Here is a 26,739-nt window from a genome sequence, read left to right as displayed (position 1 = left end):
TGCGTTTTCTATGCATTTATCATTAACTCAATCTCAAACTTTTTGTTCTAAATACATTCAACTATATTACGTAATTCTATCAATTTTATTGTCATTAGGTCACTCCCAAAACTTTCCAACCTGCTGCAATCCAGGCCCGCCATCTCTGAATCTCCCTTCACCATCCTAGAGATTTCCTTCTTTCTCATGTTGGACCCTATGTTTCCTGGACCCCACATTATTTCTTTTTTGATTTACAACTTTACTTCACTGGGAGCACATCCTCCAGTAGTTTGCCAAAAAGAGAGGCCTTCCACACCTGAAAATGTCTTTATTCTTCCATGTAGTTTGAGTTTGTAGATAATTATAGTTTGGAAATAACTATTCCCCAGAATTGTGAAGGCAATGCTCCATTGTCTTCTAGTTTCTAATTTGCTACTGAGAAATTGGCACTATGATTCTTGAGTCTTTGTACCAAGCTCCTCCCCCACCCCAGCACCCCAGTACCCTAGCTCTTTGGAAATTTGTAGAACCACTTTTCTGTATCCATTGTTTTAAAAATTCATGACAATGTGCCTAGGTCCAGATTATTTTTGTATACTATGCTATGTACTTTTTAGTGAGTCCTTTCAGTCAGGAAACTCATTACTTTTGATTCATTATCCTTGATTCATTTTTAATGAGTTCCTTCCCTCCATTTTCTTTCTGGAACACCTGGCAATTAGGTGTTAAATTTCTTTAAATGAATCTCTAAATTTAAATTTTCAAGAGCTCTTGTAAATATTATGCAGTTTTTGTTTCAATGATTCAATATATCATGTCCCTGAGGATAATGACAGATTTTCATAAAAAAAGTTTTTCCAAGCTTCATTTTGGGGCTTGGCTTCATCTTTATATTTCATAGTAGAAGTTTTCCTCTCATGTCTGGTGACCCTTGGCTCTCTGCTTCTGTAGAAAGGACACTGGAACTTCATGTACATGGTGGGGCTGTTGATTATGGGTACACTGAGTGATCTGCTTTGGGAAGATCAGATTTCTCAAAGAGAATTTTTCTTCTCTTGACTGGAGAATATGTCTAGTTGGCAGGGAGCCTGGTCAGGAAGAAGGCTGGAGTTGTCAAAATGCAAATATGCTTATCTTCACCTACCACCTCAACACACAAACCCAGAAAAAAACCCTCATCTATGTCTTGTGTTTCCCTGCCTAGAGACTCTATTTCACCCTCTCCAATCTCCCACTTAAAGGGCACGAGAGTCTGAACAGAGTAGGGAAGCAGATCTAGTGTTCTAATTTCTTCTTAAACTTTACGCAGTTTTCCTGTTTTGAACCTCACCTTTACCCCTACTTACAGTCATCTTGTGACACCAATTTCTGGCCCTGTCTGCATTATATACCAGGTTGCTTCTCAGCTTTCCAAGCTGACAGCTTAGAATTCATACTTTCTCCTGTCTGCTAAATCAGTTTACTCACTTATAAGTTGCCAAATCTAGTTGCTATCCTCTCTGCTGTTCACTTTGTCCCTGGGAATTCATAACCTTTTCTTCTTAATTCATTTAATTTCATTGGAGTTTTGAGAGGAAACATCATTGAAAACAGATGTTAAATCCACCAACTTTAATCTTGTCACTAATTATTTACAAATTTTATTTGTATATATTAAGTATTCTGAAAATTTTAAAGTAGATACATACAGTGTATATAGTCTTTTAAAATAGCTTTTCTCACATCTTTTACTGTCATTGCTTGAGAAATCAGAATACAAAGATTACTCAATGAAGCCAAAATTATGGGTTTGATCAATGTTCAGAAAGGTTGTTTTAAAACACAAAATAAACATTTTTCTCCATTCCTGACCTCTACCCCTCAAAAACACAAATAAAAGCAATTTATCAAAAATACTGGAAAATGAACTCAAAGCTTAGCTATGTCTTCAGTGTAAATAGTATTTCTATAACTAAAACTATAATTTCCTTCCACCACAGGTAACTTATATGTAATTTAAATTACATTTTTTAAAAAGGTTTTTATTGATTTTAGAGTGAGAGGAAGGGAAAGAGAGAAACATCAATAGAGAGAAAACATTGATTGGCAGCCTCCTGCACACCCGTTCCTGGGGGATCAAGCCCGCACCTGGGCATGTACTCTGACGGAATGGAATTGGGGACCTCTTAGGTCATAGGTCAGGCTGCTCTCTATGATGCCACTACCAACCTGATTTCATGTTCTACTCAATCAGAGGCCAATCCACGGTGATCTTTGGCAATGGTGAAGGGATAGCAAACACCTGTAGCAGTACCACCTGGCAAGAGTTCAAAATCTCAAGTCTAACACTCTTCCAAAAAGACCCAGCCTGTTCTTTAATTAGAGCACTACCCTACTTTTTGAAATGAAATGCAAAGATAGTATTCTCTTGAGATGGCAAAGGATAGTGTGAACCTCTACTTAAAGACAAATAGCTACTTCAGTCCTTACATAAAATACAACCAAAGTTACTTATTTTTCCTTGTGTGGTCTAAATAAAAAATGAAAAGAAAGGGAGAAGAAATGCCTTCCTATAAAAGCATCCAGTCTCTCTGAAAAACTTCAAACTTTTTTGCCCTTGTCATTCTTCTGGATTCACTATTATCTCTAGCTTGCAGTTATAACAAAAAAGCTAACATCTTTGCATTAGAAGTAGAGAAGAGAAGCCTACTCAGAAGCAATGAGTGGTGGCAAATCTCAGGATCTACTGAAGAAAAGCAGTAAGTTGGAAGCTGAACTGTTGCCCATCTCAACCTAGACTTAGTTTTCTAGGGCTCCCCTAACTGTAGTCCTCACCTCTGTAGAGCCCTTGCCCCTAAACATAAGAACTACCCATTAAATAGTGTGGAAATGGAAGGGGCAGGGAATCACCTTTTACATTGCCTAATTGGTGAGTTTAAGATGGACAGGGACTCCATCTCTGTTGCCCTCATGAAATCAAGCATCTGGATTCTAGCTGAAAGTCACGAACACGTATTTCCCAAAAAATGGATTTTGAAGCAGGTTTGTTTTTAAATGAACCTCAAAAAAACATAAATTGTAATTTGAGGAGCTACCAACAATTAGAAAAAGTTACTAGTACCTGTCTTATGGTATGTTATCAATCATTGAGAATACTGGGGTGGCCAAAAGTTAAGTTTACAGCTGTGACTACATAAAACACAGAGTTTATTCTTGTATTATTATTTGTTTATTATTTTCCATACAACTGTAAACCTACTTTTACCCATCCCCGTATTAATTCTTGAGAATACATTGTTATTCACTAACAACTACAACAAAAAACACTTCAAAACTTTGAATGGGGGCAATTAGGCAAAATAACTACAAGGAATTCTCTATTAAGGGTTTTTTAAGTGTTTTCAAAACTAAAGAAGAATCAGATCTTGTGTACTTACAGCACAGAATTCTTCAAAGGATATTCTTCCATCTCCATCCTTATCTGCATTTATTATGGTTTTGTCTACAATTTGCTGTAACTGCGTATCTTTCAGATTGTTCCCCACCATCATCTTCAGCACCTGGAAGAGTTCCCCATTGGAAATATAGCCATCTTTATCCATGTCATAGATACGGAAAGCAACTAAAAAAAGAGTGAGGAAAAAAATCAATGACAAGTATAAGGCAATCGTAAGGGAATATTTTCAATGAAAAAAAAACCTGTTAAGTTGCCAAATATCTAGAATTGTAACTATGAGGACGGCTCCTTTCTACACACAGATGTTGCCCTTCAGTGCAGTTTAACAAACTGGTTAAGAGTGTTGGCAATGGAATCAAGGGTGCTTGGGCCAATTAGTATAGCCTAGGGCAGTGGTCGGCAAACTCATTAGTCAACAGAGCCAAATATCAACAGTACAATGATTGGAATATCTTTTGAGAGCTAAATTTTTTAAACTTAAACTATATAGGTAGTTTGCTTCTTCTTTGTAGCCATGTCAAACAGGGGACCTAAAAAAATGGTTCATTTTATAATAATAAAGCCACCAACACAAAATAATTACAATTCTTAAAATGATGACAAAAATACCTGTAGGTTTTGCAGCTGGTTGGAAAAATATAGGTAACTTTATTCTTCGAGTAGGTACTTTTGTCACCCACGTGCAATTTGTGGACGCGACTAGCACTAACCACTGCACAATGAGACTGCTGACTGACTGGCTCACTCAACTCGTGCTTGAATCGCACGTGCCTCCCCCGCGCTGCGTATCCCGTGGCCCGCCTGCGCCGCGTCTCCTGACTGACACCCCCACTTCTTCTAACGCCACTTCTTCAAAATAGACTCGCCCAGGCCGAAAACCGACTTCTGCGCATGGGCCACTAAGTTTCAATCGCACTGTACGTGCGCGCCTGCATGTGGTATTTTGTGGAAGAGCCACACTCAAGGGGCCAAAGAGCCGCATGTGGCTCGGGAGCCACGGTTTGCTGACCACTGGTCTAGGGTAACTTATTTAACCTTACCAATAAGCATTCCTACTTCCTAGGTTCTTCAGAGTACTGAATGAAATAACACATGTAAACTGCTTAAAAGTGTCTGATACATAGTAAAAGCTCAACAAAAGATAGCACTTGCTCTTACTGTAAGTCTCATTCTGTAAAAATGAATCAAGAGTTCATTTACAAAGGATGCCTGCATATGTCCTGTGCTTCAGAGAAATGTTATTGAATAAACCGTCTCCCTAGTTAAGAGTTGAGTAATTTAAAAAGGTATTGGAAGTTCACTATAATAGAGGCTGACTACATAAACCAAAATAGTGGACTTCTGGCTAAATATTGCCAAAAACAGTATGTGTAAACTAAATTAACCTACTCACACACACTTTCATTTAAAAAAATCTCTTATTCAAGATATGTCATTTATATGGTTATTTTCAATAGAAGGGAATTCTATTTTCCTTCTATCCAATTAAAAAGTGACAACACACTGTTAAAAAGTACTAGTTGTAAATGTCCTAAAGCAGCGGTTCTCAACCTGAGGGTCGCGACCCCTTTGGCGGTCAAACAACCTTTTCACAGGGGTCGCCTAAGACCATCCTGCATATCAGATATTTACATTACGATTCATAACAGTAGCAACATTACAGTTATGAAGTAGCAACGAAAATAATTTTATGGTTGGGTCACAACATGAGGAACTGTATTTAAAGGGCCAGAAGGTTGAGAACCACTGTCCTAAAGGATTTTCTCCAGAATGTAAAATTTCTATTATACCTACTAAGGATTGAGAATAAAAGATATTTTTTAGACTATTTTAAAAGGAGTTTATAATGCAGTATGGGGTAGTACTGGTATAAGAGAGAGAATACCTTAGCGAAGAAAAATACTTACACCTCAACTTCTGCTCCTTATCGCCTTTGACACTGAACTGAGAGACTCCCTCAATGAATTCTGAATAAGAATAGAAAACATTTACAAATCTGAAGTTTCAACTTTTTATATAGAACAATACATATTCAAAAAACTTACATATCCACAAAAGGATATATTCTTGCTGCAGAAGAAAATATTACTTAGCAATGGTTAAGATGGAAAATGCCAAACTTGAAACTTCAACAAATAATTTCTAATTTTTTAAAAATTTGAACCTGAAGTTTCTCTGAGTACCACAGAGCATAACATTCAAAAACTTATTCACAAACTATTTAACTCTTTCTTCTTTTAACATGACTATTAAAAAGGGCTTTTTAAAAAAGACTATATACAGTGAAATGAAATGTTTATTTATTTTAAAGTATAGAATCAAGTATAAAATTATGCATCATGTTAATATCAGCAAAAGCACTGCCAAATGTCTTTGTGAAATCTAGATTAATTAATCATTTTATGATAATATCCATATGCTTATTACTACAGTTTATTTTTTACTGCTGACTTGGTATAAGTCTCATTCTGTAAAAAAGGTTTAAAAAAATGCAGCTTCTCATGTGATAAGTTTCCCTCATGTGAGACTAATTTTCTAAAAACAAAGAAAATACTAAATCTCATTAAATTATCTTATGCAAACAATTTGATCCTTTATGAACCAAAATGTAAATGATTTTTAGTTCATTAAGGTTCATATACCACAGATTTTGAGATTTTAACATACTGTATTATTATAAAAGTACCAGTAATATAAAGGCATTTAAGAAAAGCTAAAAGTTTTCAAACATTTTTGTACATAGAGCTTTTAAGACTCTAACTTGTGGTGTTAAAAACTATTTTCTTACCTTTAAAGTCTACTTCTCCATTCCCATCTGTGTCGAATATATCTATTACTCGCTGTACTAAAGGATTCTGTTGTAACTCCGGCAGAGACATGAACTCTTCCACACTCAAAGAACCAGAATTGTCCAAATCAAGCTTCTTAAATCTCTTTCCTAGCCTTTTAATTTCATCAGCATCAACTAAAAGTAAACAAAAATAATAGCATGATTCATAAAATGATTTTATGATAATTATGGGGGGAGGGAGATTCAGCAGTTAACCAATAGTTTAATTTCCAATTTAATTAAAAGAACGACATACACTATTGACTAGCTCCTTCTAACAGAGAAAGTACATCATAAATATTTTTATTTGGTTACCCTTCTGCTTCTCTGCACCTGCCATAACAGACAGCCAACTACATGCTGAGTACACCAAGACATTAAATAGGATTGACAACGCTAAGCTGATCATGGCAGTCAGGTGGTTCCTACATGTAGGCAGATTCACTTTACAGACAGTTGGGTTACGTTGGACTTGACGTACGTTGTTTCATGTTTATGTCGCCATTTCCTATTTATTTATATATATAAAAAAGTTCTGTCATTTCGACATATGTTTTTTTATTATTTATTTACCACAAATAATGGTCAGGAATTATCTTTCTTTTAAATTTTTTTTACTGTTTCACTTCAGTACTGTTGTGTATGTGCTCCACGTGAGTGACGTAGGTGCTTATGTAGGTGGGTTCCGACTTACGGCGAAAATTGCATTACGTCGCACTATAGAAACGGATCTCTGACATAACCCGAGGACCTACTGTGTTTCTAACTAGAGGACCGGTGCATAAAATTCATGCACTCAGTGGAGGGGTCCTGGATTGTGCCAGGCTGAGGGACCCCACCAGTGCATGATCAGGGCCAGGGAGGGATGCAGAGGTTGGCCAGCTCGGGAGGGACCACGGAAGGGCTCCAGGGTGTGTCCGGCCCATCTTGCTCAGTCCTAATTCGGCCAGACCCCAGCAGAAAACCAACCTACCGGTCGAAGTGTCTATCCCCTGGTGGTCAGTGCACGTTATAGTGACTGGTCGACTGGTTGACTGTCTGCCCCCTGGTGGTCAGTGTACGTTCTAGCAAGTGGTTGAGCGGCCTTAGCATATCATTAGCATATTTCGCTTTGATTGGCTGAATGGCCGACAGGACAACTGGACATTTAGCATATTAGGCTTTTATTATATGGGACTAGAGACCTGGTGCATGAAATTCGTGCACAGGGGGCAGGGGGGTTCCCCCTCAGCCCAGCCTGCACCCTCTCCAATCCAGGACATCCCTCTCACAATCTGAGACTGCTGGCTCCTAACTGCTCACCTGCCTGCCTGCCTGATCGCCCCTAAATGTGCCCCCACTGGCCTGATCGCCCCACACAGTCTGCTATTCAGTCGTTTGGTCGTTCCTCACTAACCGCCCCTGCCGACCTGGTCGCCCCACACAGCCTGATGTTCAGTCATTATTGTGACAGTGTCCTGGACAATTTGCATATTCCTCTATTAGTGTAGATCAGCGGTTCTCAACCTGTGGGTCGCGACCCCTTTGGGGGTCGAACGACCCTTTCACAGGGGTCGCCTAAGACCATCGGAAAACACATATAATTACATATTGTTTTTGTGATTAATCACTATGCTTTAATTATGTTCAGTTTGTAACAATGAAATTGGGGGTCACCACAACATGAGGAACTGTATTAAAGGGTCGCAGCATTAGGAAGGTTGAGAACCACTGGTATAGATAGTTCATGGTTCAAAATTCAAAGCTCCCCTTCCATCCTACCCTTTAGATATCCAATTCCCCTTCTTGGAAGCAATGTTGCCAGTTTCCTGAATATTCTTCCAGAGATTTTCTTTGTAAGTACAAGCAAATAAAATACAGCTTCGCTTTTTTTTTTTAACAAAAAATAGTAAGAAAAAACAGACCCACAAGCCACAGCTAAAAAAATTCACCTTTCAATGCTCAAAGGAGAAAATAAAAATGAAACAACTTAAAAATGTTTGCATTAGTTTATAATTACTCTATCAAAATTCAGTATCAGGTTTATCATATGCATTCTTAAAAAAGGTGTTTTCACTGTCTTCTAAATAACATTATTATTTTCATTCCTTTAAAAAACTAATTCGTATAAATAATTTTCATCTTGGCTTAATAGAAACAAAACAATTATACAAAAATTTAAATACAATCACCAGTAAAAAAAATTAACAAGTTAAATGTTATGCTGCCCATGAGTACTATGGTCACGTATTATGTATTAGGGGAAAGGTGGGTGATTATAAACAACAGAATCTTATCTCTTACAGTTCTGGAGGCTGAAAGTCCAAGATCAGGGTCCTAACAGGATTAGGTAAGGCCGCTCTTCTCAGTCATATATTATGTATTATGTATACATGTATTATGGTCCACAATATTAGAGACTGAAATTCCAAACTGTTTTGAAAGTTCAAATATATATGGCATCTTCAAAGGTAAAGCATGTATTTTTAAAATCTAAAAATATGTTAAAGTGGAATAAGAACTATAATTATATGTACTACTAAGGTATACACTGTATAAGATGCTGCTCCAACATAAATTAGTTCATATGCAGTTGGTAAAGGAGTGATGTCAGTAGAGCACAGAATTATCACTGGTTCATAGGGATTTTTTTCTGACATACTACAAAGGGACCAGGAACAAGTTCTCTAAGATTAAAAGAGAAAGTCTAAGTAAAATATGAAAACTCTTAGAAAAAAGGTGAAAACAACAAATATCTCTCTTAACAGAAAGTAACAGCATCTTCAGTGGATTTAAGAACTCCAAGGCTTTTCAACATTGTTATCTGGTGGAAACAAGGTGCAAATGAACAAGTTGCAAAGACAATTTCTCTTATCTACCACCTCTCCCCCCAAAATAGCAATTAACAATGGTGACTATACCCTGGTTCATTACTTTTTATAAAATTAGTTTCTGCTGAAGCAGATGCCCTCAAGAACCTGTATCTCAAAATAGAAAGCACAGCTGAAGTTTAAGGCTAGTAAGTGAACAACTATGGTACAAATGCCAGAGGTAATGTGTGTTAGTATTTTACTAGAGGCCCAGTGCACGAATTCATGCATCAGTGGGGTCCCTCGGCCTGGCCTGCGGGATCGGGCAAAAACTGGGTCTTCAACATCCCCCGAGGAGTTCTGGATTGCGAGAGGGCACAGGCCAGGCTGAGGAACCCCACCAGTGCACGATTGGGGCCGGGGAGAGACGCAGGAGGTTGGCCAGCTGGGGAGGGACTGCAGGAGGGCTCCAGGGTGTGTCCGGCCATTCTCGCTCAGTCCCGATCAGCTGAAGCCCAGCAGCAAGCTAACCTACCGGTTAGAGCTTCTGCCCCCCCTGGTGGTCAGTGCACGTCATAGCAACTGGTTGACTATCCCCTGGTGATCAGTGCACATCATAGTGAGTGGTTGAGCAGCCTTAGCATATCATTAGCATATTATGCTTTGATTGGTTGAATGGATGACCAGACACTTAGCATATTAGGCTTTTATTATATAGGATTTTTTATTGAGGAGGGAGGGACGGAGGAAGTGTGTGTTAGTATTTTATTGTTAGCACTTGGTTACAAAGCTACTAAAGGAGTGGTCTCCTTAGCCATGTTTACCCAGCACATGAGGTTATTCAGGAATGCACATGTTGTATTATAGTAGAAATGCCTTTACATTCATTACTTTAACACATTGTATACGGGAAACGTATTTATACGTTTTACTTATACGTTTTACGTTGACTGGTAGTAGAGCGCGGGACAGGTATTAATACATTTTTTATAGACTAGTGGTAGAATGCGGGTAACGTATAAATACGTAAACTAAGGTTATCGTAATTTTACTGAACGTTGCCATTTGCGCAAAAAATTAGCAAAAATGGCCCGCGCCACCTGTTAACGCGCGATAAAAACTACCCGCAAATAATGTGTTAATGATTCATCTAAACCCTGCTTCAAACAGCAAAATACACATATAATAATTCAATCAAAACCTCACAAGCACATTAACTTCATAGAGTATTTTATCCCCTTATGAAACAATATTCCTTCTTTAATGGAATAAATGATAAAAGCAGAACTGTTCAACTAAACCTTACTTTCCAATTTTCCATGATGAAATTAGATAACCATGTATGGAACATAATAAAGTCCCACAAATGCTTTTGACTTACTTATTTACATGTGTCTCCCACCACTCAGGGCAGAGTCCATGACTTTTTCAATGGCATTCTGTACATTACATATAACAGGTGCTCAATAAATGCTTACATGAGTATTAATTCTATGTTTCATATTTTAAGCTTATTGATCAAAATGCCATCAGTATTTGAAGTAAAACCATTTATCTAACCAGACACCAATCAGCAAGCCTTTCAGAATTTTTTCAAAGTTCATACATGTTGCTGAAAGCTACCTCTCTATGCTTGCCTTAATTTTATGTATATACTAAGGATTAGTTAACTATCTCCTTCTAGCAATCTTTAGTTTGCTTTAGTTTACAACCACAAACCACAAAAGGTGATGAGAAAACTGAACATTAATGAATGACTAAAGTAGGTTACAAGTAGAAAAGGAAAGACAGATGACAGTGTTTCCACAAACAGTACACAGATGAATCAGGGGTCATTTTCATTTAACAATAGCTCTAGAATATATCATTAATGGAAAAGAGGAAAGGTAGAAATACAGTGCCATATATTTATGGAAACTATCTGTGAAATTCCATTTACTGAGATAGGAACATAAATAACAATTTGGAAAGTTACATTAAAAAACTGAAAATGAAGTGCTTGAAGGATTATGTTTTAACAAGAGGCCCGGTGCATGAAATTCATGCACAGGTAGGGTCCCTAGGCCTGGCCGGTGATCAAGGCCGATCAGGGCCTTCTGGCTCCTGGCTGGGGCCTCCCTTTATTCTGTGCTGCCCCTGGTGGTCAGTGCATGTCATAGCAAGCGATCAGTCTCCTGGTCTAAGTCCTGTGGGGACAATTTCCATTAGGCTTTTATATATATAGACTAGAGGCCCAGTGCACGATTAAATCGTGCGCGTGTAGGGTCCCCTAGGCCTAGCCTGCCAACAGGGCCATGTCCACCGCCCCTGACACCTCACATGCTCCGCGGACGCTGCCACCACTTGCCCTCCACCGGATGCCAGGTTCTCACCTTCCCTAGGCCTGGTGTTTACCCACTTGGAGGATGCCTGTAGGCAGCAGCCCCATTGTGGAGCCGCTCTTGGTGTCCTCCCCTTTGGCCATGACCCGCAGGCCACGCCATCTGGTATCGGGATGCCGGGATGTCCTTCTGCTCCACTGGCCTCTGCTCCATCTGGGCTCGGGTAGTAACCGCCGCCGCCACCACAGTCGCCGTGCAAGAGTAAAGCCGGCAGGCCGGTGGCACACGTGAGTGCACACTCCCTTACACTCCCCCTCGCACCTCTCAAAGGTTAGCCCTGCCCTGTCGAATCCAGCCAATCCGGGAGCCCTGCTGCCCCACCTCCAGCCAATCTGCTCGCCCACTGGCCTCACCCGAACTGCCTTCCCAACCACCCTGGAGGCTCTCAGTCTTTTGAGCTGAACCTTGCAACACGGTGAAGGCGGGGAGGGCCACCTGACACACCAGGAAACTGAAGTCCGAGGCTGAGTGTGAGCGCAGCTCCACCCTGTTCCCTTCCAAGGAGCCTGTCCTATCCCTCTGTGCCAAGTGCTCAGGTCCCGCCCCTCCCTGACGTCAAGGGCCTATTCTGTCTCCCAGCCACCACCCGCCTCCTGCCTCCCGCCTCCGCCACCTTGGCTCCGTTCCTGTCTCCGCCGCCTCTACTTTGCTCCCTTCTGCTGCTTGGCTTCCTTCTACGTTGTCTTCAGTCTTCGCTCCCAGCTGGTATATGCAAGTTAACCGCCATCTTGGTTGGGTTAATTTGCATATAGTCGCTGATTGGCTGGTGGGCATAGCGAAGGTATGGTCAATTAGCATATTTGTCTTTTATTAGTGTAGATTATCTGGAGAACACCAGTAATCCAGAAGACAGTATTCCACAGTCTTAATGAATGAATAAGGAATATTATGAATATCAAGATAATAAAAATTAATCATAAACCATCAAATAAATGTATTGGCTCAATCCATCCTTTTTACACTGTCAATAGCACTCGTTCTAAAGGTTATATTCAGCCCAATTGCTAGTGCTTAAAAATTTCTAGTGGCTTCCTAATACAAACGGTAAAAAAGTCTTAAGTCCTTGACAACAGTTAGCCTCAATTTAAATTTCCATCTTTCTCTACCCATTACTTTTACTTTAGCTACAATGCTCTTGGCACAATTGAACAGGATAAATTTTATGCCTCCATTTCCTCATAAATCCTCTGATTGATGTCCTTCCTTGAATTCTCCATTTATGAAACCACTATCAATTTTTCTAATTAAAAGGGGGGGGTTATTAATTGTATATCCTGTTGTTATGAGTATCATTAACACACATTCTGGCAAAAGTCCTTAAAAAGCAACATTTAAAATCTACCCACTTTCTTCAGCTTTAACTATCTTATGAAATATTATAAACTGTTGATACCTGTTCTGGATGAGTAATTTAAACCTTCCTCAAAGGCAAAGCAACATAACAGTGACGATCCTTTAACTTGACAATAACTGGCTTTTTTTTTTTTTTTAACCATTTGACTATTTTATTATTATTTTTAAATATATTTTATTGATTTTTTTTACAGAGAAGAAGGGTAGGGATAGAGTTAGAAACATAGATGAGAGAGAAACATCGATCAGCCACCTCCTGCATGCCCCCTACTGGGGATGTGCCCGTAACCAAGGTACATGCTCTTGACCGGAATCGAACCCGGGACCCTTCAGTCTGCAGGCCGACGCTCTATCCACTGAGCGAAACCGGTTAGGGCTATTTTATTTTTTAATATATATTTTTATTGATTTCAGAGAGGAAAGGAGAGGGAGGGAGAAACATCAATGATGAGAATCACTGATTGGCTGCCTTATGCATGCCCCCTACTGGGGATTGAAACCCTGGCATGTATGTGCCCTGACTGGGAATTGAACCATGACCTCCTGATAGGTAGATGCTGAATCACTGAGCCACATGTGGGGCAACAACTGACTTTTCTTCTTTTCTCAACTGAAGTTTCTTTTACTTTTTCAATCCTCACCAGAGGATATGTGTTTATTGATTTTTAGAGAGAGAAAGGGAGAGAGAGAAACATCGATCAGTTGCCTCCCATACTCGCCCCACTGGAGATTGAATCTACAACCTGGGTATGTGCTCTGACTGGAAATTCAATCTGCAACCTTGGCATATCAGGACTACGCTCCTACCAACTGAGCTGCAGTCCAGGCTACAGCTAAAGTTGTTGACAGCACAGTGTGTGCGTATCACTCACTGAAGCCCCAGCTGGAGGGGGGGGAAACACCTGTGGGAAGGCTCCCAATAGAGCCAATGATGACCGGGGCTATGGGACCTCTTTATTTTCTTTTATTATTTATTTATTTATTTATTGTTTATTATTTATTTATTAATACATACTTATATTTTTAATCCTCACCCAAGGATATTTTTCCATTGATTTTTAGAAACAGTGGAAGAGAGAGGGAAAGACAGAGAGAAATATTGATGAGAGAGAAAAACATCAATTGGTTGCCTCCTGCAGGAGCCCCAACCAGGGCCCGGGCTGGGGAGGAACCTGCAACCAAGGTACGTGTCCTTGACCGGAATCGAACCCAGGACCCTTTGGTCCACAGGCTCTATTCACTGAGCCAAACCAGCGAGGGTTACAGGAGCTCTTTAAGTCATTCTGTAAAAATAAAGACACTGGGGCAATGCAGATCCAAGACCCTGGTCTCCACCTGGAAACCTGACTGGAGATGCCAACCTGGAGAAGGCACCTGAGGTGTCAACCATGTCCCCCTGACTGCCCTGAGCAGAGGAGAGACCACTACAGGCCTGGCCTGGGGCAGGTGCAGGGCCCAGGCCCAGGAAGGAGACTAGTGCTGGAAGCTGCACGGGAGATGCATTCGTTTTATTGGTCATTTGTGCTTAGAAAAGCAGGGCTGGTGGAAGGTGTGTGCGTGGTCCACGGCCACAGCGGTGCCACATTAGCTGGTGGTTCATTGTACCAGGTCAGGAAAGGCAGGGGCCAAGGGTCCCCCAGCGGGTGCGTTGGCTGAGGAGGGGCACCTCCTGTCCTTCTAGAAATATCCCAAGACTAAGGCTAGCCCTGGTCCCTAACTGCCCCTCCTCAGGCCTGCTGCATGTCTTATGTTGGCCATGGCCCTGCTTGGGGATCTCTAGCTCTGCCTCTGGGCCTCGCTGCCCCTGCTTCAGGGGGAGGAGGAGCCAAGGATGGAGCAGGACTCACACTGGTCCGACTGTTCTCCAGTCTAGTCTTGACGCTGGCATTTTGAGGAAGTGCAGCACAGAGGCAGGTGGGCCCCAAGGCTGAGGCAGTTTCTGGGGTCTGTGTGGCTGCGACCAGGCACAATCCAGGGCATCTAAGCCCTACTGCCGGGGCGCCAGGTCCACTACAGGTGCTAGAAGCCAAAGGCAGTGATGAAGATGTTGACCACGACGATGATGAAGACAAGGCTAGTGGTCAGGTTGTTGAGGAAGTTCATCTTGGCGTGCTTGGCTGGGTTGTTGAGGTCGGCCTTGACAAGGAAGATGAGCAGCACGCCCACGCTGATCTGCAGCACAAGGGAGATGGAGATAAGGACCACCAGGGGGACAAAGGAGTGGAAACTGGGGCCCTCGTTGATGACGGCCTTCAGCTGCGAGGCGTTGGCCATCAGCAGGGCGACGTCCAGCATGCTCTCTGCTGCGCTCTTCTTGTTAGCGTAACTGTTCAAGTTGAGGGGCCTTTTCGGCAGGGCGCCCGTTTGGGCGCTGAGCGAGTCCCGCAGCAGGTTACCGTTGAGCTCGTACCCCTTGGGGTCCGAGTCCATGGCGCACATGGCCAACGCCACTGCCGCGGCGGCTGCAGCCGAGTCCCGCCGCAGGTTATCGTTGAGCTCATACCCCTTGGGGTCTGAGTCCATGGCGCACACGGCCACCGCCATTGCCGCCGCTGCCACCGCCACCGCCTCGTTCGGAGCCTGAGGCCGCCCACTCAGCAGCTGCTGCGGGTGTCCGCGCCCGCCCCAATAACTGGCTTTTTTTTAAAAAGACCCTGAAGTATGACTTGAAGGGAACAAGCTCTGTCTAATCATTCTCACATACCTCACGCAGCCCAGATTCACCTTGAGCTTTAAGAAGGCAGTACCTATTTATTCTCCAACCACCCGTTTATTCCCTCCTTTCTGTCCATCCCTTCCTGCTTGGATTACAATGATGAGTAAGACACCCTACATTACTCAGTACTTATTATCTAGTTGGAACTAGCTGAGCAATGAAGGAATCTATACCTAAACAATTAAAATATTCTTAAGTGGCTAGTTTAGAAGGCAATGCCATGAATATTTTTAAAAGCCAAGACTAAGAAAGCTAGCTTTCAAAAACAAATGGTAAAAATACCTCTTTTAGGAATGGAAGGAACAGACTGACTTATTTGGCTGTTACTGCTGCCAGAGAAGCAGTCAATCAGCACTCCCACTTGTCAGCACTGCAGACTAGATGTATTAAAGAACTAAACACATCCTAAAGTATGAAGCAGGTCTCAAGTCTTGAAATATCAGCATTTACCAATCTCCTAAAAATTAGGCACAGATCTCTAAAACAGATCAAACCCATCTTGGCAGCACCATTAAATGTTTCAGATCTGCACTTAGCACAAGTTAAATATTAAAGAACAAATTCCAACTTCCGTCATCAAATTTCATCAAAGATTTTCCCTACTGCTTGGTATCGCACTCCCTTTAAAGCAGATGGGCAAGGGGAATGAAAACAAACCCTACCCTCTTGACTCATCTTGTGACTCAGACAGATACTCATTTTCATAAGTTTTGTCAAGCTGAAACACATATTATTAGTCTCCTTTTTGTAAGGATACCTTTGGGAGAACTATCTTTTTTAATAGTTGAAAATACCTCTGTATTCAATTTAAATTATATTATACAAAGTAGTAAAATAAAGAATCTCTTCTATCATCTATATTCAGGATAGGGCAAAAGCAGGTTTATAGTTGCTTATATGGAAAATAATACAGTAATTTATAGACAATACAAGAATAAATTCTGGTCTGGACAGTGGGCTCAGTGGTTAAGGATGGACTCATGAACCCAGATGTCCCGGGTTCGATTACCAGTCAGGCACATGTTTTCTATTATCTACTGCTGCTGCTAAGAAATCCAATGCCAGTGGACGCCTATTCTTTTTAGGCAGCTTATTTCCCCCCTTGTTTAGGGTTCTCTTTTTACTCTTGGAATTTTATTTTATCTTATTATGTTTTTTATTAATCCTCACCAGAGGATATTTTTCCATTGATTTTTAGAGAGTGGAAGGTAGGGAGGGAGGGAGAAAGAAGAAGAGAGAAGGAGAGGGAGAGACATTGATTGGTTGCCTCCCATATACACCCCAACTGGGGCCAGGGATCAAACCTGCAGCCCAGGTACATGCCCTTGACCAGGAATCAAACTTCCGACCTTTTGGAGCATGGACTGAACACACCAGCCAGGGCTTACTCTTGGAATTTTAAAATAGGCTGAGACTAAATGTAGGTCTTTTTCATCTAGCCTTCTTGACTATCAGAATGCTCTTTCAATCAGATTTGACTTTTCAGGAGAGGGAAATTTTCACCCACTATTTCATTGATTATTTGTGCTTTCATCTTAGCTAATATATTTCCTTAAATTTCTTTTAGACAGATGCTATTACTCTATTTGTCCCAAGTCCTTCTTTTCTTATATTTTTTTTCTCCATATTATTTGCTCTAACATTCTGAAGGAGAGCCAAGAATTTATACATTTGCTAAATGGTTAGCTAGGCTTTTACCAGCTAAAAAAACTGACTTCTACATCACAAATATAAAATTATTCAAATTTTAGCAGACTACCAAAATACTATGTCATAGACTTCACTGCTGAATCTACAAATTGGTAAGTGCTGCCATAATATCAAAATTTGACAAACCTGAAATATTTAGAATACAGTAGACAAACCAGGTATTTAATAAAAGGCCCTGTAAGAGCAAAATAAGGTAACAACTCAAAGCTTATATGTTCAAGTTCATGCACTAAACTTTAGAAAACCATTCATCCCTCTCTTCTTTCCAGCTCTAAAGCTTTACTGAAAGAAAGCAGAATAGTAGTAATTCTCAGTGACCTAAGTGAAATTAGAATTTAGGATCATCAAATTACTAAGTAAATGATAAATCAAGGTTGGTAGATTGCTTAAGCATGAACTGTGTGACACATTTATGAAGGTTTTTAATCTAAAGTGACAAAAGCACATATCAATTTCAAAGTTAATGACAAAAAATCTGTAAATAACAAATGGCATTTTAGCTTAAAATGTTTTAAGAACATTTGTATCTGTTCACATTCAAACTGAATTTTTATTGATATTAGTCATTAGAACACACATTATTTAAAAATTGGAGTTATGCACCGAAACCGGTTTGGCTCAGTGGATAGAGCGTCGGCCTGCGGACTGAAAGGTCCCAGGTTCGATTTCGGTCAAGGGCATGTACCTGGGTTGCGGGCATATCCCCAGTAGGAGATGTGCAGGAGGCAGCTGATCGATGTTTCTCTCTCATCGATGTTTCTAACTCTCTATCTCTCTCCCTTCCTCTCTGTAAAAAATCAATAAAATATATTTAAAAAAAAAAAAATTGGAGTTACTCTAGTCCAGGGGTGGGCAAACTTTTTGACTCGAGGGCCACAATGGGTTCTTAAACTGGACCGGAGGGCCGGAACAAAAGCATGGATGGAGTGTTTGTGTGAACTAATATAAATTCAAAGTAAACATCACTACAGTCTTTTTTTTTTTTAGTTTTATTCACTTCAAACAGGCCGTATCCGGCTCACGGGCCGTAGTTTGCCCACGGCTGCTCTAGTCCCATTTAAGAAAGAAAACAAAGGAATACAGATATGAAGGAAAAGATCAAATTAAGTTCAGATTAAGTTTTTCTCTGAAAAAGCTTTATTTTCACAACAAAGAAAAACCCTAGTCTAATCTGATTGAGAGCAGAAATTAACAGCACAAAGTCAATTATCTCTACATTTTCAAGTCACTTGTAAATATTCACATCAGAAAAAAAAATTGCTTGAATATGAGGTTGTTTACTTAAAATTAGAGCAGTTATCCTAATGGCTAAAGATGTATTCAGGGTTTCTACAGATACTTCATTATGCAAAAGAAAACATTGTTTAAGAATCTGCCAGCTCTTCCTGGGTCACCTTCTAATCAAAGAAAATTGAGAAATCTTTTTAGATAAAAAACTATTATCAGTCCTTCATCTACATTTAGTCTACAAAATAGGCCCTGTACTTCATTTTATCAAAACCATTCAGAATTACACTGGTTTTAACAGTAATAAATAGTTGAATCTGATTTTCAATTTACACTTTCAACTGTGCCCCAATCTAGTTCTGTTTAAACTATCTAAAGTAGTATCTTACACAGTCACTTTTCCAAGTCATCATGCCAAGTTACAAGTAAGGTCTCAACTTTGAGCAAATTACCCCAACAGAGTATACATTTCCACTATAGTCCAGACAGGTTAGCTAACAGACAGAAACAAAGTCACAATGGCCTAGAATAATTTAACTCAATGAAAAGTGAACACTGAACTGAGAAGTGGGGGTTCAGAGAATACTTCTATGTCTTAGACAAGTCCAGTTTGCCTAAAGTAATTCATGTGCAGACAAACATAACATAATCTTATAACATTTATTATAAGGGAGGCTGTATAGGATTGGGATTAAGCATATGACTCTGGAGCATGACTGCCTGAGATCAAATCATGTCTTTGTTCCTTTACCTGTGGCTGTGTGATTGAGATCTTTCTGCCCGTTTTCTCTTCTGTACAAAGGATTAAGTAATAATACCTCTCTCATGAGACTATCATGAAGATTAAAAACATTGATGTATGTGAAATGCTTAGAATAGTGCCTGGCACATTTGTTTTATTATTCATGAAACAAATTAAGTGTGATGATTGGTAACTACGGAATTTTCCTAAAGGTACAGCCTTTAAAATTACCCAACTAGTTGTCTATCCAACACAGCTAGTTCAGCTGTGAGCTCTGACTAACTTATTCAGTCAAGAGATACTTACTCAGCATCTGCTTTATGTACATGGTTTTTAATCCATCAGATTTAGCAATTATGCAATAAAATGAAGGTGACCTTAAAGTTTCAGTAGATAGTAGGGAATAAAAGTCAGTTTACAGGCCGTGAAATTAGCAGAAATACTGAAATGGAGATAACTGATTATGCTCTTCTAGGAAGCTCAAATATGAGAAAAAATGGAGAAAAACTGGGAGGTGCATGAAGGGTCAGGATCAAGGAAGTTAATCCTGTCTATAAATTGAAGAGAGATGGAGCAGCTGAAAAACAGGGAGAACCTAACAAAACAGTCCTGTAGATGAGAGTGGATGAGATCCAAAGCACAAGCAAGGAGGCTGACCTAGAATAAGGGGGTATGAGCATGCGATTGGGAAAGTTTCTGTGTGCAGTGGGGAGGAGTGGAAAGTAGGGGGAGTTGGAGATAAGGAGATAATGAGGTTAACACTTAAAATGTTCTCAGTTTTCTTAAGAATTAGGAGAGAAATCAGTGAGTAAAAGTAGGATATTGGGAATGACTATGCAGGGTGTCTGGATAGAATGATGAAAATCTAGATGCAATTTAAGGAGAATGAAAGGGACAAATGACCAGACAAGTGAAAGAATTAATCAGTATTGAAAACTAATACAGCTTTCAAAAACAATTTCAAAAGTCAGTCCTTCTGTGAAGCTTTTCTTAATTTCCTTAACCAAGGATAATTTCCACTCCCTGGGACCCCTGTTTTTGTTTTTCATAAAGATTTAGTTCCACTATAATAATATATGCGTTCCTCTTTTTCCCAGTAGCTAGACCATAAGCACCTTGTGTTGTTTATCTGTGTCATGGGCCGAAGATAGTACCTTACCTTTTAAAAAGTAGCACAATTAAATACTAAAAGAACAAAACAGACAATAACCACTTGAAGAACAGGAAGGACCAATGAAAACTGGGACAATTATAAGGCCTCACTGAGAACAAAGAATCAAACTGGGTCTTAAAGGAATGAGAAGGCATGACAGGGTTTAACCCAAACAGGGAAGTATAAATATTGAAGCGCCTCAAAGACTGGTTTTAACATTCTTATCTTATATATAGATAATATTAAGCTCTTCCAATAATGAAGAGGTTTGTAAATAAGAGAAAAAAATTTACAATGTATGGATGGCAGGAAAAAGTGTTGGTTTTAATGTGGACAAGTTCATTTTGGAGAAATTAATCCAAATCATGTATAAAATATACAAAAGTACACTGTATTCTGATGAACCAAGTAGGGAACAGAGGCGGGGGGGGGGGGGGGCACTATATACTGGCTAACAGATTAAGTCATATAGATTTATTGCTGGTTGAATATTCACTGACAAGTATAAACCTTTCCTGACAAGGTTCAACAGTTTTCACTAAGCATAGATGAAGTCTTAAGAAAGAAGACTAAGTTCTAAGGATAAAACCAAAAGAGCTTTAACAGTGTATGACATTTATTTCAAATACCACACATTAAAAAAAAAACAACTTGGCTTTTGCCATCTGGATGTGCAGAAGGCCATCCATCTTGCCTTTTGCCCTAATATATTTTTCTTTGCAACCAGGTAAAAGAAGCAAAGAGAAGAACCTTGGAAATACTTAGGACCTCTGTTCCTTGACCAAGAAACAAAAACTAATTTCCTAGTACCTCATTCCAATCAGAGTTGTACAATACTTCCAAAACTCAATCTAAACTCCATTTGCAGCATGAAGCCTGGTTAATTAGACTTCCAAACCTCCTTCTTGCCCATTAGCAAGAATAACTGTCACACGCTCGAAGTAGCAAGGTACAATTTTGAGCACACCCTTTTGATTCTAAAGAAACTATAATACCGACATATTAACTTTGCCAGAAATAAGAATTCTAGATGTAGCTAACACCTAAAGCATTAGCTTGTAAAAACTCTAGTTTGACCATAGTTCAGATAGGTTAGGCAGTGATAGAGGTGACAGTTCTCAAATTCAGAAGACCATTACTGTCTATAATAGGGTTCCAACAAACTTGTTCTGTAAGAGGCCAGATAGTAAATATTTTAGGCTTTATGGACCATATAGTTTCCATTGCAACTACTCAACTCTACCACTGTAGCATAAAAACAGCCGTATGTAAACAAATGGGCTTGACTGTGTTCCAATAAAACTTTATTAACAAAACTGCCGATAGGCGGTAGTATAGTCACAATCAGGTTTTGTTTAGGTCAATTTTTACAATATGCTAGGTGCAACATTTTATCTTTATCTATATATATAAAAGCCTAAGTGACTGGTTGGTAGCTATGATGCGCACTGACCACCAGGGGACAGACGCTCAATGCAGGAGTGGAAACGACAGGCATGGAAGGAAACATGGAACAGACTGATGAATCTCAGAGGGAAGAGGGGAGGGGAGAGGAGAGGGTGGGAAGAGATTAACCAAAGATCTTATATGCATACTAGAGGCCTGGTGCACAGAAAACTGCGGGGATCAGGGTGAAACCAGCTCTCCGACATTCCCCGAGGGGTCCTGGATTGCAAGAGGGTGCAGGCCAGGCTGAAGGGACCCCACGGGTGCATGAATTCATGCACTGGGCCTCTAGTATTAAAATAAAAATATACATTTGAATGTGAACATAATTATGTAAGAAATTTATAAAGGAAAGCCTGAGAAGAAAAACAATAAAATGTATGTAGTTCAAATGGCAGAATTCTGGGTAATTGGTCATAGAGTATCACTCATTTAAAAATAAATTATATAACTTACAAAATGGAAGATAGAAATGGATGAATAAAAACAAGTAATTTCTTTGCTACAAGGAAATAAACAGGGTACTTACTACCCATGATAGATTCTTAGGAGAGGAAAGATAACATTTATCTAAGAGTTAAAAGACAATGAAGTCAAGTAAGTAAGGAACTTGATACAACTCTTAAAAGAAGACAAGGTTGAAGCTGCAGCAGAGCTCTGTTCCACTGGCTTCTGCTCCTGACTCACCACTGTTTGCTCTTACGGAGGAATAAATCCATCAGGAAACCATGCCACAGCCATGGCTTTTAAAGATACAGGAAAGATATCCATGGAGCCAGAGGTGGCGATTCACTGAATTAGAATTACTCTAACTAGCTGCAATGTAGTCTTTGGAGAAGGTGTGTGCTGACTTGATCAGAGGAGCAAAGGAAAAGTGAAAAGACCAGTTTGGATGTCCACCAAGACTCTAAGGATCACTACAAGAAAAACTCCGTGGGAAATGTTCTAAGACTTGGGATCCATTTCAGATGAGGATCCACAAGCGACTCATTAACTTGTATAGCCCTTCTGAGATTGTTAGAGGTTGTTAAATATATTACTTCCAATAGTATTGATACAGGAGTCAAGACTTAAGACACCATTGCAGATACTTAAATCAAACTTTTTAATAAATTATCAATTGTTAAAACAAAACAAAAACTTGACACAAGAGCATTCTACCCAGAGCTCAGAAGCAAGCAAAGGTGTTGATGAGAATGAAAGAAATTGACAAGTGTTTGGGGAAAAGAAAGCAAACTAATGAAACATAATGAGCAACAAGTAAAATGGTTTTAATGAAAGAAAGAAAAAAAAAAAAAAGGAAGAGGTACCTCATTGCAAGGTAAGAGGTCTCCAAACAAGGCAGGAGCAGCTCCATCAAACAGGGATGAAAAGGGCAAGGAAGGTTTAGAATGATTCGGTGTTCTGTGACCGCCTCATGATATCTAAATTTACCAAATGTCTCCATTACAATTCTCAGGATCTCCCTTTCCCCTATCAATGGCCTTCCACACAAAAAAACCTTTTGGTTTTTTTGACTGATCCTTGAATCGACATCTAACAGTGTCATGTTCTGCTTTTACATCCTCCAATACAGTCAGAAATAACAAGCCCACCCACACTGCTTAAATTCCTCATTCTCCCCCAAAAAGATTTTTTGCAATAGCTACTTGGACTACCAAAGTTTTGCCTTCAGCAAGTACTTTATTTTATGTAAACACAAAATAAGTAAGTTAATTGTTCAATTAAGCCACTGATATTTGAGGTTTGGTTTGTAACTATAGCATACTGCAGATCCCAATAATAAAAAAGTCTGTAAAAAAAAAATTCTAATTCTCTATTCTAATTAAGACTATAAGTCAAATTCACTACCCATTTTAAATAATCATGTGCTAACATTGCTACACAAACATATAGAAAGAAGTATGTGATATATAAATATAAAGAGAAATGTAAGTATAAAACAAATTAACAAGAATATTTGACTTACAGTGTGAGCACATCTCCAAAGGATAACTTGCCTCATTTCCCTGAAGGAAAAAAAAAAAAGTTATTAGTTACACAACATTAGTAAATTTCTTTTAAAAGTTTATATTTACATTGAAATATAATTTTCTATATTAGAAGGGAAGTGGATCCAATGTCAGACAGCCAATTCCAATTTTTCTTTTTATGGGACATCTTATCTCATGGTTAGGGTCTAAGTCAGCCGTGGGCAAACTACGGCCCGCAATCCGGCCCGTTCGGCTGTTCTATCCGGCCCGCGGAGCCGAAAGAGCGGAGGGTTCTCTTGCTCTCCCCTCTGCTCCTTCACCAGCAGCAGTGTTAACATGGCAACGTCGGGAAACACGGCCACAGCTCCTTCTTCTGAGTCCAGTTTAAGAACCCATTGTGGCCCTCGAGTCAAAAAGTTTGCCCACCCTGGTGTAAGTTAATACAATTCATCTGAATCCCTAACTTATAAAGAAATATAAAACCACTAGTATCTGTTTTTTATACTAGGATTCTATGTGAAATTTATTTAGGAAAAAAAATGCTCTAGAAAAACTACAGACCTGAGCCAATGCTTACATTGAAAAATATCTTGATAACTAAACCATTTGATTAGTAATGGAACCAGTAGTAGTTCCAAATCTGAAATGGTCAAAATTCCAACTATCATATTCACACGAAGCAAAAACCATTAAGATCATCCTGGTCAATGTGGCTGTTGACTGGAGCGTCGTCCCGAACACCAAAAGGTTGCTGATTTAATTCTGAGTCAGGACACATTATCCAAGTTACAGGTTTGATCCCAGACCAGGGTGCTTATGGGAAGCAATCTATCTATATATATCCTCTCTCTATATATATATCCCTCTCTCTTCCCATATCTCTAAAATCATTACAAAAACATATCCTTTGGTGAGGAAAAACAAAACAAAACTAAAGCCATTAAGATCTTTTTTAAAAAGACCACAGAATTTAAAGTAATGTAAATTGAGTTTTTAAAGTTCAGAGATAAAATTGTGTACCATGCATCCTATTTTCCATCAATCTAATACTGACATTAAGTGTACAACAGAATCAACATTTAAATACAGGGGTGGGCACAAGTAGGTTTACAGTTATGAGTTTATTCTTTTATTATTTATTTAGTAATTATTGTACTTATTATTATTAATCTACTTGTGCCCACCCCTGTATATACTTATATACCCTAAGTTATTGAATACTTCCTGAAAAAACAATTTAATCTGTCTGGCTAGCTTGTACACTCTGAAAAGTATCTCTTATTCTACATAATTTAAGGTCTATGAGAGTATATCAGCAAATCAGTATCTTCAATTTGTATCATTTTGCCAATAACTGAAAATTATAGTGGGTAACTGTAATTTTCCAGAACCTATTAATTTAATTTTAGGTCACTTTAAATATAAAATATATACTAACGATGGAAGAAATTCTTACCATACTCTTCCATGCTTAAAATATTTAAATACACCTTTAAAAAAATCTTATTACACACAACCTAAAATTATGTTTCTTTCAAGGCTCCAAGAAGAATATAATACTTTGGATTACCATGGGGAGTTTTAAAAAAATAATTAATGCTATAATTGTTTTATATGTGATGACAAAAGGCTTATATGAATTTCAGTGAAGACTTCGAAACCAGGTCCTTATTTCTCTAGCCCCCTGACCTTTACAGTGTTATCAATTCTTTATAAATTATATCATCTATCTTATATCACTCCCTGCTAGCCAGCATCCACTAAGAGCCAAGGAATAGCCTGACCAGGGAATAGCAGGACTCCTCAGAACTTCTCTACCATCACTGAATGCTTCATCTCTCTCCTAGGCTTCAAATCCATATATCCAAAAGGTTATTTCAACCTCAACCTGTCTAATTTTATACCAAGCAAAAATATCTTTCAAATATTAAGGTAAAATGCTTTATCCAGGTAAATATAAAAGACATTTTCCTCATTTTTAAAGGTTTTTAAAACATAGCTATTTAGCACATAGTGTTTATGTTAACAATGAATTCATTATGTGGTATATAATGTGCAGAAATAAATTCTTTGACAATGGCAGCACAAATGTGATATATATTGTCAATATCTTACACTATGAGAAAAACATTATTTAAAAGTAGAGCATGAGGGCTGGATTTTCAATCAATCACCAATGGCCAATGATCCAATCAATCACACCTATGTAATAAAGCCTCCTTGAAAACCCAAAAGGGCAGCTTCCAAGTTAGTGAACACATGGAGATGTAGGGGGAGTGGAACACCTAGAGAGAAGATGGAAGTTCCTCACCCCTTCCCTTGTACCTTGCTCTATGTGTCTCTTCCATTTAGTTGTTCCTGAGTTAGCTTCTTTAAAATAAACCAGTGATTTAGTAAGTAAAATGTTTCTCTGAGTTGTGTGAGTTGCTCTAATAAATTAATTAAACCCAAAGAAGAGGTCCTTGAAACCTCCAATCCATAGCCAGTTGAACATCTAGAACCCCAGGTAACAACCTGGACTTGCAACTGGCATCTGAAGAGGCGAAAAGGGGGTAGTATTGTAGGATTGACCCCTTAACTTGTGGAATTTGGTGCAATTTCCAGGTAGAGTTGTCAGAATTGAGTTAAACTGTAGGGCACCCAATTAATGTCTCATAATTGTGTGATATGTGAGAAAACACACACACACACACACACACACAGTAATTGGGTCCCAAGAGCCTTTTATACATATGCTTAATAAGGCTTCAAATAAATAAAAGCAAACAGAACTGAAAGGAAAATAGACAATCATATTAGATTTTTACATTTCTCTCACAGTAACTGACAGATAAAAGTAGACACTCACCCCACCCCCTCAAAAAAAGTCAGTAAAGGTACAGAACATCTGAGCACACTATCAATCAACAGATCCTAAAACAGCAGAATATTATTTTCCGGTTCACATGGAGCACTGGCAAAGACGACATTATTTTGAGCCTCATAAAAACTCTCAATAAAC

General features: G+C 39.2%; 1 protein-coding gene and 2 pseudogenes across 5 annotated transcripts in view; 1 reads left to right on the top strand and 2 right to left on the bottom strand.

The window, feature by feature from the left end:
* The window catches only part of PPP3R1 (protein phosphatase 3 regulatory subunit B, alpha), a 60,552-nt gene that overhangs the window by 3,470 nt on the left and 30,343 nt on the right, over nucleotides 1-26,739 (bottom strand). For 3 of the 5 annotated variants that reach the window (XR_004971806.1, XR_004971807.1, XM_036334300.1), the window contains exons 2-5: nucleotides 23,735-23,774; nucleotides 6,207-6,383; nucleotides 5,326-5,385; nucleotides 3,399-3,583 (exon numbers count right to left, since the gene is read on the bottom strand). Coding sequence is in view for 3 of the 5 variants with exons in the window: in XM_036334300.1 (XP_036190193.1) it covers nucleotides 3,399-3,583; nucleotides 5,326-5,385; nucleotides 6,207-6,383; nucleotides 23,735-23,774 (462 nt within the window). In the remaining 2 variants the exon portion in view is untranslated. Of the gene's footprint in view, nucleotides 1-479; nucleotides 1,071-2,074; nucleotides 2,279-3,398; nucleotides 3,584-5,325; nucleotides 5,386-6,206; nucleotides 6,384-23,734; nucleotides 23,775-26,739 lie in introns of those variants that run through there. The other 2 variants (XM_036334299.1, XM_036334298.1) reach the window with 2 other exon arrangements.
* Nucleotides 13,914-16,714, bottom strand: LOC118668922 (annotated as a pseudogene).
* LOC118669369 lies at nucleotides 22,505-22,860 on the top strand (annotated as a pseudogene).

Source organism: Myotis myotis, unplaced genomic scaffold (genome assembly GCF_014108235.1).
Source record: "Myotis myotis isolate mMyoMyo1 unplaced genomic scaffold, mMyoMyo1.p scaffold_m19_p_14, whole genome shotgun sequence".
NCBI classification, from domain to species: Eukaryota; Metazoa; Chordata; class Mammalia; order Chiroptera; family Vespertilionidae; genus Myotis; species Myotis myotis.
Note: the sequence above shows the minus strand (reverse complement) of the source record. Positions and strands in the feature narration are given on the sequence as shown.